Below are 13128 nucleotides of genomic sequence, written 5' to 3' on the forward strand. Positions count from 1 at the left end.
AAAGTAATTGCAGAGAATGGTAATGCTATAATTAAGATAAACTATGCATGAAACATGAGCAGTCAGACAATCGGAACAACAGATAAGACTTTTAGCGTTTGCTTTTGTTTTTTTGTCCTCTCTCCAATACATTTGGCCAATTTGAGGATTTGTTTATAACCTCTCAGATCAAGATTTATGATTCAACACTTTATTGTCACTTGAAGATCTGAACCTGAAAACGTCACACGAGACATAAAATGACCACAGTCAAACAATAAAACATTTCTGTTTTAAAAACATAATAGTATAAAGAAATATAAATAAAGAAATAAATAAATTAACATTTTCCATATGAATTCAATTAGTACCATACACCAACTTTTCAATCTAGCATTGTGCACACACCATTAGATCAGGAGTCATGTGGATGAGAATATTAACTTCTATCTCTAGTGTTTTAGGACGTGAACTCTGAACAGGTCAGTGTTTTGGAAGGTTTTCTGGTTGATGTAATGTGATATAAGGGCTGTAAATTTTAGGATGGTTGATGCAGTTGTCACCGTGTTGTTATTGCAAAGGGAAAGTTGCTGATGCAGCACCGGCATCATAAAACTGCATCATACCTTCCTGTGATGATGAAAACTTATAATTCTCCATCTGTTGAGTTTCCTTAGCCTTTTATTGCCAGAGGTAAACCTCACATAAATCCACAAAATGCAGATTCCTTTATTTGAGAAACATTCAGGGCCAAGTAGTCTGCTGCTCATGTTTCATGCTCGGTCTGACTCCTTTTTAGCATTGTTGCCATGTTTCCTGATCTCAGCAATGATTATAAATCAGGATAAGGATAAAACAGTGAGATGCAGGTTGTATGAAATCCTGAGAGTCACAGAGCACAGGCACAGAAAAAAGTTATGTTTCTTTACATCCATTACTATTCCCTGCTGCCCTTCAATCCCGATATACTGTATGTGAAATGGCAAAAAAAGTATTTATTGCAGATTATTTTTCATTGGGTGTAGCAAGGTGATGCATGACACTGATCCAAAAGCTACAGAACAAACCAGAGTCATGTGGAAATTTGGCTTCACTACAATTGAATTTAAATTGGCTGTTTTCCATGAAGTGATTCATCACATTCAGTGGAGTGTAAGGAAAACAGCAGAGCGACTGCAGCTCCGCTTCTGCTCTGGTTTAAGCTTTTAGCTGATGCTGCTACAACAAGGACATTTCCACAGTTGTATAATGAAACCTCTGCGCACCTGTCTTGAAGACCTCGTAGCGAACGGAGAACCCCGCCCCGTGGGTCTCGTAGTCGGAGACAAACTTGATGAGGAGCTGGCTGCCGCTGGAGATAATCGGGGACGGTGCGATCTTCCCGCAGAACTTTCCCAACATGGGCGAAAGCTCGTCGCCGCCGTTGTAAACCTCCACATAGTCGTACCTGTAGGAGGAGGGAGGAGACAGGTTTAGGTTTGTGTCGTTGCAAAGTATTTGGTGCTGAGACGAATTTGAGCTCATAATTGATTTCTACATGAACCTGTCCCAGTGGATTAGTGAGCACTGCTGTTTGTTCCTTCTACAATGTTTTATTACAGACTCTTTGCTCCAATGCTCACAGCTGCTGAACATATGCTTCAGTAATTGTTGTGTCTGAGCCTAATTTATCTGTCCAAAGGCTCCTCTAGGCTATCAACAGTTGATTAGTGGTAATGCAATTTAAAACAGGTATTCCACTAATTTTACATGTGAAACTCAAATTACAAGACAACAAATGTTTAACAGAAAGCCGCTGTTACAAATTAGGAGCATGGAGAGTCTGATGAAAGACACTATCAAGTTGCACTATGGGAGGTGTAGGATAAACAGTTTGGAGCTTGACTCAAGAGACTAAGACTCAGGATACCTTGCTGCTGGTGCTGACAAGTGTTTTTTAAACCAGTTTCTTCCAAGTCCCTCAGTGAGTATTTAGCTGGTGTTAGCTGGTATTTAGCTACAGTTCAGCTCCCATTCAATGTATTGACCCCGATTTCCTAATTATTATTTTCCAACTCTCTGCAATGAACGAACACACACATTTGAAACCTTTGCTCTAATAAAACCTTAAACCTTTAGCTATAAGCAAAACAAGCTACAAAAGCAGCCAAACACGCTAACCCATTAATAAACACTTTAGAACAAGTTGGGAATGAGGATGTTAATCTATAAACCTAATAAAAACCACAACAAACAACAGAGTAATTTAGTTTATATTCTTCTGAGTTTTGGTCATTTCAGGTGTTGCTTCAGGGTGCGTTCACAGCATCTCTTAACAAAACCAACAGCAGCCTATTCAAAACACTGTTGTACATAAACTAGCCTACCATTTGAACATTAACATGACCCTGAACACAACTTTGCCCAAAAATAAGAGAATGTTCATAATATTTTTCCAGGACATTTGACTTTTTTTTCTCATTTTCCAAGATGAAAAACTGTTCAACTCTTTTCCAGGTTTTCCAGGACACACGGGAACCCAGTAAAATAACTGTTCAAATCTATTCTTGGATGTAAACACTCTATATGCTTTAATAAAGTGCTGGCGAACCTAAAAAGAGACTGTAAAACCACAACAAAGGATGTAATACCTGCTTTTCTTAAACATGTTTTGCTGATACTGACTGAACTGAGGCGTTTCCCCAAATACCAATCAGGTCAGCTGACTGGGTTTGTCTGCTATGTTTTGTCTCCTGGTCCTTAAAGCTGATGCAGGTGTAGGACTGTGAGTCACGGCAGCTGTCTCAAATGAATTATAGAAGATTTTCATATTGCAGCAGCAAATCTGAGCATTTCACAGAGGAAAAAAAAACTCAGATATAGCAGCTGTATCGCAAATTACTGGCTACAGCTGCTTGTCTATCTGCCTCTGCATGGTGAAAAAAATCAATATTTATAATGATTATCTCAAGGTGTGACAGATAGCTTGTGAGGCACAATGATGTAAGGTACATTTAATCTCAAAATCAGTTTATTTAGCTCATGTGTCTCCAGATATCTGAGCCTGTGTTTTGCTCCACATCTCCACTGGTCTGCACCTGAAGTGAAAAATGACCTTGGTGCCTGTTTTCTGCTGTTCACACACATAAGAAGATATCAGCTCTGTCTCCAGTGTGTGTGTGATTGGGATGGGACCGGACAGAGGCTGCTGTTTCTGGTGGTGACACACACACACACAGAGAGAGAGAGAGAGAGAGAGAGAGAGAGAGAGAGAGAGAGAGAGAGAGAGAGAGAGAGAGAGAGAGAGAGAGAGAGAGAGAGAGAGAGAGAGAGAGAGAGAGAGAGAGAGAGAGAGAGAGAGAGAGAGAGCGGGGCAGTGATAACAGAAACAAGAACACATGGCAGTGTGAAGCACCGGGCGGCTCTGTGGATCCCACTGAGCGCACTGAAAGTCTTCATCAGTCTCCGCTGTCCGTGTGTGGACCTCCCACCACCGCTGCAGCACCTCATTCTTTACCAGCCGAGTCCGCTCTGTCCTCCCACTGTCCGCCTCACAACATCTCAAGTGTGTGTTTGTGTGTGTGTTTACTCAGTACTGTACGTTTTGTATGGGACTTCTGTAAGTATGTATTGCGTACAGAAAATGTACTGACTTACTGGCTCTTCTGTAGTGTGTTTACATGAGTCTAAGTGCATTTTTAAGAGCATGAGAGACTCAGAAGTGGGTGTTTTTGTGTGTAGGTGCATGCATGTAGAGTGTGTTTGTGTCCTCAACTCGCTGTGCTGCACTGGATCTGATTGAATCACTGAGCCTGCTGAGGCTTCACGTGTTATATGTGCGTGAGAAAACATGCTGAGATGCAAGGTGACTTCACAACACAGGCCCCAGACCTCAAGATACCAGAGGGAAGCAGCAAAGAAACCAGCATAAAGGCCGGACAGGTTGTTAAACTGTCTCTCACGTCTACGTTTCACACTAGATCAAAGCCTCCAAACCTTTATGGCCCTTCACACTTTATATCCATGCAAAATCTACTCATGACAGGTTACACACATGTATGAGCTTTGACCAGTTCAACCAAAGAGTTAGGTTCCCTCGTCATTTTATTTTAATAGTTATTAGTATTTCACGAAAAATAAAACAAAGACTTGATGAGTCAAGGTTCATTCTTGATCCTGAACAGCTAAGTCCAGCTGAGATTGTGTTATCCAGTGTTTTTTCTTATTCTTTACTGTCTTGTTAAGTAATGTTGTGACCCCCTCAGTCTGATCTTGCGACTCCTGGAGTCTCATCTTTCAGTGTTGGAACTGCACTGAACTGTTACAGATGGTGAATCTTGAATTTCTATTATTTGCTCTTGTGGTTAAGTGTCAATGTGACATCCAGTTATTTCTAGTATCTACAGCGGAGGATGATGATGATGAAGTGTTTCAAAGGGAAAATCAAAGGTAAGTCCAGCACAGCGCGCTGCGGCTGAGCATTTCAAGTTCAGGCTCGATATCCAGGGCTTGTTCAAAGTAACTGGGAAATGTGGGAAATAAATGTGAGGAGCAGCTAACGAGGCCTCCAGGAGGGAAAGAGTCACAACGAGAAGTAAATTTCAACCTTTTATCACAAATGAGTTCTGGTGAGTGAAAAGTACAAACTCATTATAACTAAGTACGTATGTTAAATAGTCCACATACACAAACTAACGTCTGTAACATCACTGCTGTCTGGACCTTTCCTATGAAAACCTGATCCAAGTAGCAGACCTACTTCTCTGAAAACTGTTTGTTGGTGGTTTGTGTTCCCTACACACAACAACTTGTTCAGGACTCTGTACACAAGGTCGCACACATCAGACATGTTTGATGTTATCAGGGCGGCTCAGATCAGACTGTAGAGAACAGATAATCTGAGGAGACCATCGGTCTCAGATTTCCTCTGTGACTGTGATGATGGGAAAACACAGTGGAAATGAACTCGATACAGTCTCCGAAGCCTCAGACATCAAGGCTCTGCACATTCACAGCAACATCACCTCAAACTGTTTAGACAGTCTTCATGTAGCTGGTTTCAAGTGTTTTGTTGACCTTTTTTTAAACCTGTTTTTCACATCTGACATTCTTACTGTTTTGACATTTGTCTTTTATTATTGCTGTGCTGGCTAAAAGCACTTCACAACTGTTTTCATAAGTGCTATACAAATATAGCACATTATACAGAACTTGTAATATGATATAAGAAGCCAAGAAGCTTCTTCCTCTTTCAGCCAGCTGGGGTAACAGCTCTGCCTGGTGAGGATCGAAAGCTGCAGAGGGTGAAGCGGAGAAACAGAGAACTTGGACGCATCGGCTGATGGTGTCCTTGAGCAAGACAGAAAATCCATACCAGCTTTGGGGTCTTTGTTTTGAAGCTGAGAATGACCTCTGACCTTTCAGACAAGAGAACAGAAAGTCTCCCTAAGGAGGCTGAGTAGAGCATCACAATGTTCCCTCAGCTCGCTGGTCAGCAATAGAGGCTCTCAGGTAAGAATGTGTGGAATGTATGTCTAACGAGGCCCTCCCCTTCAAATACAGATTCAAAAACCAGGCGTCCGGACTGAACCAGATAAGTAGCTGTGCTCAGTTTAATGTATTTCCTACAGCTGAACCAGAAAAGACAAAAGAAAAAATAAAACAAACAAAAAAAAAACTGCAGGTTTGGACTGAAGCTCGGCCAGACAGTCAGGCTCAGACTCAAGGAATTCAACTGTTGACGGGTGACTTTCCTCATGGCTAACAGCATTAGCCATCAGACAGAAAGCTTGTTAGGTGGTGGTTTTCAAAGAGTGTCTTGGTAGGTTTGACACAGAGATTTGTTTTTCCTCTGCTAAATCTCCTGCAGACATCAGACACTTAAAGGTTTCGGTCTCTATGTGTAAACAATGGACACTTGGTAGAAGAGCTAGACAGACAGAGCTACAGTATATCACCTAGCACAGATAAGTCTGAGCAATTTTCTGGATTTATCTTAGTGATTTTTATGCTTGTAATGACCATGAAGCCTCTGAATGTCTTTAAATAAAAGGTTTGCAAGTAAACATCTTTTTGAAATAGGAAAATGTTTTTTTAAAGATATTTCTTGGCATTTTGTCTTTCTTAGATAGTTTAGGCCACCAACACAACCCCACATCTGCAAAGTGTTGAACTTTTGACGAGGTTTTACTTTAAAGACAAACCAGTGATAAGATGAGAGAGGCTTGATCATTAATCAATAAAGCAGAACCTAACACAATCATGTAGGAAACAGTGCACATAGCAAACATGCAACAATTAAAACTGCATAAATGATCAATACACATTGAAAATGCACCACCAGCAGCAGCATAGGAGCCCAAATCTATAAGGAATAAGAGACATTTTAAGCTCAGTGCTCTGGCTGCCTATCCATCCTGCTGTAAACTAACATACTGCAAGTCATTTACTACACTAATATCAGCATCATATTACTGCAACACCATCCTCTGAAAACATGAACATTTACTTAAGAATAACAAACAAACTATGTTTCCACTCTGTCAAACATACAGTAATTCTGAGGCAAGGCAGTTGACACATTCTGTATGTGCAGCGCTGACAGCTCAGGGCATAAACAATGTTTTCCATGTTTAAATCGAGGTGTTTGAGCCAGAGGTGTAAAAAAAAAAAAGAAAAAAGAAAAAAGAAAAAGAAAAATCTTTTCTTTCTCTCTGACTTTATTTCCCTCTCTTTCTCTCTCATGTGTTTGCAGAAGATTTTACATGCCCGCTGAAAAATTGACTTAAAGTGCTCACCAGTAAAGTCTGAGTGCCAACAGTGATGTTTAGGTGATGGCATATTTATTTGTAGCATCAAACTTCCACCTCGCTTCCCCGCCCCATCCTGCCATGTCTTACCCCGGCTCATAAAATAAGAGCCATAGGGAGAGAGATATGTGTGTGTGTGTGTGTGTGTGTGTGTGTGCATGCAGATGGCTGCACTCACTCACTCACTCACTCCAGCCAGTCCTGGAGGCAGTCTGTGTTTACCGAGACAGGCCCATTTAATGAAGTGGGTCTGTCTCTTCACACTCTAGTTAAGGAGAGTCTCTCAGTCGGCAGCCCTGCAGCCTCCTCTCCGTGCCCTCACATCACTCATTAACCACACCGGCTATTTATGCCCTTCAAATGCAGCTGTCCATAGCAAATGCCTTGCTCAAGGGCAAAACAGTTGCCATTCCATCTGGGGGCCCAACAGCAGATGTTTGAATTACCATTTTTGCTATTAACTGGCACTATTACCCACAGTGATGTACAGAACAGTGAGCACAAGTGAAGTACTGAATTTCAAGCTTAATAAGCAACCAATTCCAGGAGGTTCAAGGGAAGGTCAGAAAATGTATAAAAATGTTGCTGCACCCTCCAGAATTGCTGGTTACACCAGAAAATATGGAACAATTTAAGATAAAACACGTGGGTTGTGCAACTCTACACCACTAAGTGACATATGAAATAACGAATGAGTTAACTTCGTCCATGAAAGCTTTTAAATTTGCTTTTCGGAGAAAATCCTCTACAATATGAGTGTACATACTACAATATGTAATGATATTTTTTTTCTGTTATTTACCTGTGCTGCAGGTGATAATGTGCAGCTCAGTGTTTAAACCTATAGTTTTGTTCTTCTTTTACTTTTACAGTGTCAAAAAGTCTCATTAGAAAATAACCTCTTCTGTCCAGCCACAATAATCCTCTTGAAAGAAGCTCTGAGATAATAGAAATGCAGATGTGCTCATCTGGATTTGCACCATTATCTGCCCTGGGTTTTTCCTCGGAGGCTGTATGACATAACTGCATGATAGGTGGAGCCTGTAGGGGCTGTAGGGAGCCTGACAGGAAGCTCAGCAGACAACACTTAGTGCTGAAGAAACTACTATCACGTCTTCTCCAAGTTATAACTTATATGTACATGCACACTTGAATATATTTTAATATATATTAAGTTTAACCCTATAGAGATGCCACAACTGAACAATAGTAAGGTAAACAGGAAAGTTAGAGCTTTATTGACTGCTTTCAAGTTTGAGATGAGCTGAGTAGTGTTGAATTGTCTCCCCTTTCTGAACCCAAAACTACAAGCAAGAATGTTTCATTCTAAATTAGAAAGAAGTGGGTGCGTTAGCGTTAGCAGCAATTTCTATTATGGCTGATCAGACAGAGAAAAGAGCCCCTACGGAAATCCACAGAACAAAAATCTAATTAATGAGAGAGAAAATGGAATAAAAAACTCTAATTAAGATGTCTCAGTATTGTCCACACTGTTTGATAAGTAATCTCTGATACAGACCGCAGCAGTGACCACTGAGCTCCGACAGTGCAGCCAAATTTAAAACAAATGAGGATGTGGCAGATTATCACTTAAAATAAATAAGATCCAGACGGAGAAGGGGAATTTTCTCACAGCCCTGCATTCCTTCCCGCCTTCCTCCCAAGCTACTGGAGCACTGAGCTATGAGCAGACACCCCCACCCTGCTCCGCTCGTACACTACAGCTCATTAACATGCTCGCCGTGCTGTGCTGTGTGCTAACTTTGTCACATACATCTGGAAGGTATCACGGGAGCATTTACGGGGCGAAGTTTGAGCCATTGTAAAATTCACCCCCTGCATAGCAAAGCCAAAGTTAGGAATGACTCAGTGTTTCTGCAGCGCAGCGGTACACACCTCTTTTCCCCAGTCGATCATTTATTCCATCCACCTTCTCTTTCCCTTCATCTGGATCTGTCTGTGCAAACACTGTCTGTTCTCCACCTTCCCCTCCAGACATTAAAAGATTCTTCCGAAGGCTCGTGCCCCTCCAAGAACCATGTGGCTTCAAAGGAAACATTCCACTTTTGACGCAGCCAAACCAAATTTTCAGGAGTTTAAGTTTGATCAAGCGCTGCCAAGAACAGTTTGGCATGTGCACTTTTCTCCGACAGGCCTCATCCACTTCTACCTCATGTAGAGATTTCTTTCATTACCCAGAAAGGCCTTTAACAACCTCAGCAAAAAGATGAGAAGTTGTCTCACTCAGTCTCAGACAGAGAGACTGATTGTTCCAATCACACACACAGAGAGTGTGTCGATAAGAAGATGGCAAACCTGTTTCTCCAAATACAGCAAGTAGCTGAAACGCATCCTTGTCCAATGTGGTTTGTGTGTGTGCAAGAAGGACTTTGTGATTACCTGTGTGATTGTTGATAAGCTATTAGCGTAGCATCGTGGCTAGCTCGGTGCCATGCTATGCTTGGATTTGTCCTATGGCAGAGAATAAAATACACATTTACAGCCTCACCCTTTTTATCACAGAGCAGGACATTACCTTGACTTATATATATTCCCAAGATATTAACCATAACCTTAACCATTACCACTACACCACCAACCCCAACCATTACCAAAACCCTGTGGTCATAACCACAAAACTAGATGTCTGGACCAGCTTTCTGTGCCCAGTTGGAAACTAAGTCCCCAAAATGTGATAATGTGAGCAGATTTATGTCCTCACAATGTGAGTAACACACACACACACACACACACACACACACACACACACACACACACACACACACAAGAAGCTGTTTGCTACAATGTTCAGATTTTGTAACACATGAGTGGTTTCTGTGTTGTAGTGCAGATAAACTCAATCTGACCAGTCGTTTTGAGCTCTGCTGGGAGGCTACAGATGGCACGTGTGTGTGTGTGTGTGTGTTGTATCTGAAAACACACTACAACGCCACCTGCCATCTCACACACCAGTCCGTCCTTCCCCGTTTCTCACCTCCCCCGTGTTCACCAGTAAACCTACATCATCTCCTTCTCACTCACACTCACTCACTACAGCTCATGTCACCTCCCCACGACTAATTCAGTTCCCTACTCACACACACACACACACACACACACACACACATATACACACACACACACTACGCATAAATGCTCACTTGTATTAATAGCACACAACTACATCATAATGTGTTAAGACAAAAAGAGGCGCAGCCCCTGTTCATTTTCTAGAGGATGCAAGTGATTTGCTTCTCAAGGCATTATGAGATATTAGGTGTTACAGGATTGAGCTGAAACACAGGAAAAGGGACGAGTGAAATCTACGTGGAGGTTCAATGGTGAAGTGAGGCTTGCCAACATGAGTACACGTCGAGATGAATATGAAGTGCTGCTTCACACAAAATCACAAAAACGGTTGAAGACAGTGACAAAGTGGCAGGCTGTTTAATTACACAATAACTGTGGAAGCCAGGTTTATTTAGGACTAATTTGTTTTCCCAGTTACATTGTGATTATGCTGCAACTGCTGCCTGGATGTTCATGGTCAGCATTTTTTTTGAGCGACATAATCGTGTTAGATTCTTGGACTCTGACACCAGAAACTGGGTTCTCCTGCTGAGTCTTATGTGTGGTTCAGTTTAGGGATCTCAAGCAGTTTGGTTAAAGTTGGGGAAGGACTATGTTTTTATTTAAGTTTTAATAATAAACACGTTCAGTCATTGTTGACTTTCAATGTTTAACCAAGACCACAATCTTTCCCTACCTTACTGCGTTCTGTGAGTGACTAAACATATGCATAAATATGTTTTAATCAATTCAAGGGAAACAGATAAATGACATTTTACTGATGTGAACATCTGGCAGATACTTAAATTAACAACATTTCTTCACTATGTTTAGAACAAACATAATCTGGGTGGCTTTATGTTTCCTTCTAAACACATTTTCTTTTTCTGTTGCTCATTAGTTGAATGTAAACTATATAACATGACCTGTGAGTGTTGTCACCCCCACCCAAACAAGTAAGAAGCCAGAAACAAGCCTGTGGATCTTCACTTCACTTTCTCACCCTGACCTAAACCTTACAACAAAACTTTACCCACAAATACCCGTTTAAATACATGAGGACCAGAAAATATGTCCTTACTTTCCAAAAATGTCCTCAAACTCATCATCAAAATATGGTCCTCATAAGAGCACACACACATACGCACTCGTCAGTGTCTGCAGAACTACTCATCAGAGCTGTGAGCACTCACTACATGCCATTCCCTCACACACACAGCGTACACTCACAACACACACACACGCTCAGAAATATTTGCAGAAATAATCACTTTGACTCATGCCACCCATTCACCCACACACATTTCATTTTATGAACATCAGACACTATAAATCCAAATTTCAAAACAAACAAAACATCCAAGAAAACCCTGTATCTGCAGTGTGACGATGAAGCACACTTTCCAAAACTGAGAAAATGTATTTAAGTGAATCCTATTGCAACCAGACGGATCTCTCTCTCTCTCTCACACACACACACACACACAGACACAAAGACCTGCTCCTCTGCCCAAAAAATAAATTGGGCCAAGCAGTAAAAAGTATGAATATCCTCATCCTTCACCTCGGCCGTGCAGATACAAAGCCGCGGCAGCACAATCCTGCTGGGAAATTAAAACGCAGACGTGGAGGAGGTGGAATTTGTTCTCATTTTGGAAGCTTTAATCCGACAGAGGGGGGAAGGAGAGCACTGATTTTTTTTTTCTTTTTACCCCCCCCCCCCCCCCCCCCTTTCTTTTAGACTGTTTAGGGACCCTGAGGGATGAAATGAGATTTGGTACAAACTCATTGGGGTTTAATGTGGAGAAGTTGAAAAGAAAGAAAGTCAAAGAAGATGTTTTGGGGGAGAAAAGTTCTTTTGAGGGTCAAAGTGTTGAAACTGTGGATATGTGATGAAAACTAAGTTGAGCTTCATGTTTTGCTCACATAACAAAAATCCAGATGTGGTTGCAACTTGTTTTGCACAGAAGAAGAGTATAACTTGAATCTGCCACATCAAATTGGTCTCTACATCCTGATTCTGTCAAGGTAACTTTAGACCTGAATAAACACAGGGAGCGTTTCCGAGTCTGAATTCAGCAAAAAGCCAAACGTCTCCATCTGCACCTAAGAGATTTGGGAGGAAAAAGCCTCTTTGTCAACCGACACTCTATCCACACCTCTCTGAGGTGACTTAAGGGCAAAGCAATAAACACTGTGTCACTTTCACTGTGCTTTGACATGTGTTAGCCCTCGACAAGTTCATCTGCATTCACACAGAGGCCGGCCTGACTACACATCCATCTCTCTTGTTCCCCAAAACATGTGACATTAATTAGCTCGCTCCATTCAGACACACATATAGAAACCCCAACAGGGACTGCTACAGTTTGGCAATCAGAGAGTCTAGCTGACAGACAGACAGGGGGGCGGATACAGAGATAAAGAGCAAACAGTTGGATGTTGTTAAAGACCCTTCGTTCAGAATGTTATTGAGCAATAATGCCTGCTGGCACTGTGACTTAACAAGAAGAATTTGAGGATATAAAAAAAAGGAAATGGGAATTAGTCCATTTTCCAAATGAGCTTTTCCGGTTATGAAAACATAAAAACCAAAATCACTGTTCTGTTCTTTGTGGATCACTGCGTCTCCATGTTACACCTCAGTGATAATAATGAGTGTTGGTAGGACGCTGGCATAGAGAACTGCTCTGTTATGGCTAACGCACCTGTTCAGGTGTAGACCAGTAGAGAAACTAAAGTGGAGGATAAAAAGTTTTCAAAAAGTAGACCTGGCTACATCTGTATCATAAAATATGATTTCATTATTAACATTTTTAAATGTATAAACAATAATAAAAAAAAACATCATGTTAAGTATTATTGCTAAAAGATCTGTTATTGTAATTTAAATGAAAAGTTGGGAGCTTGGAAAGGACAGTATGGTGCATTAGTACAGTTTTGAGGTATTTGTATCATTTACATGAAAAAAGCCTTTAAATAATTTGTCCATAACAACATTTGACAGGGACGTGTACTTTTTACTGCCAACAGCTGCAGTTACAGACAGAGATGCGACACAGGAAACACATGATAAACCTGTCAATGCTTTTCACTGATTTGACATCATGTAATGAAGTCAGGAATATCCCCACAAGGACCAACTTAAATATAAAAATGTTGCTTATACAATAAAGCATAACTTATTGAACATGATAAAGGACCATTTCTCATAATAAAGACCATTAGAACCAAACCTAAGTGCTCTTTGCTGTTAATGCAGGACTTGCACATTGCAACACTGTGGGTAGAG

The 13128-nt window shown here is 41.1% G+C and overlaps 1 protein-coding gene across 7 annotated transcripts in view; it reads right to left on the reverse strand.

Moving 5' to 3' along the window:
* Positions 1–13128, reverse strand: part of LOC139629823 (neuropilin-1a-like) — a 177891-nt gene that overhangs the window by 57261 nt on the left and 107502 nt on the right. For all 7 annotated transcript variants that reach the window (XM_071492705.1, XM_071492704.1, XM_071492710.1 and 4 more), the window contains one exon: positions 1245–1426. In XM_071492705.1, coding sequence (XP_071348806.1) covers positions 1245–1426 — 182 coding nt within the window. The remainder of the gene's footprint in view (positions 1–1244; positions 1427–13128) is intronic.

Source organism: Trachinotus anak, unplaced genomic scaffold (genome assembly GCF_046630095.1).
Source record: "Trachinotus anak isolate AG129_WGS33_773 ecotype Australia unplaced genomic scaffold, CSIRO_AGI_Tana_v1 ptg000012l, whole genome shotgun sequence".
Lineage (NCBI taxonomy): Eukaryota > Metazoa > Chordata > Actinopteri > Carangiformes > Carangidae > Trachinotus > Trachinotus anak.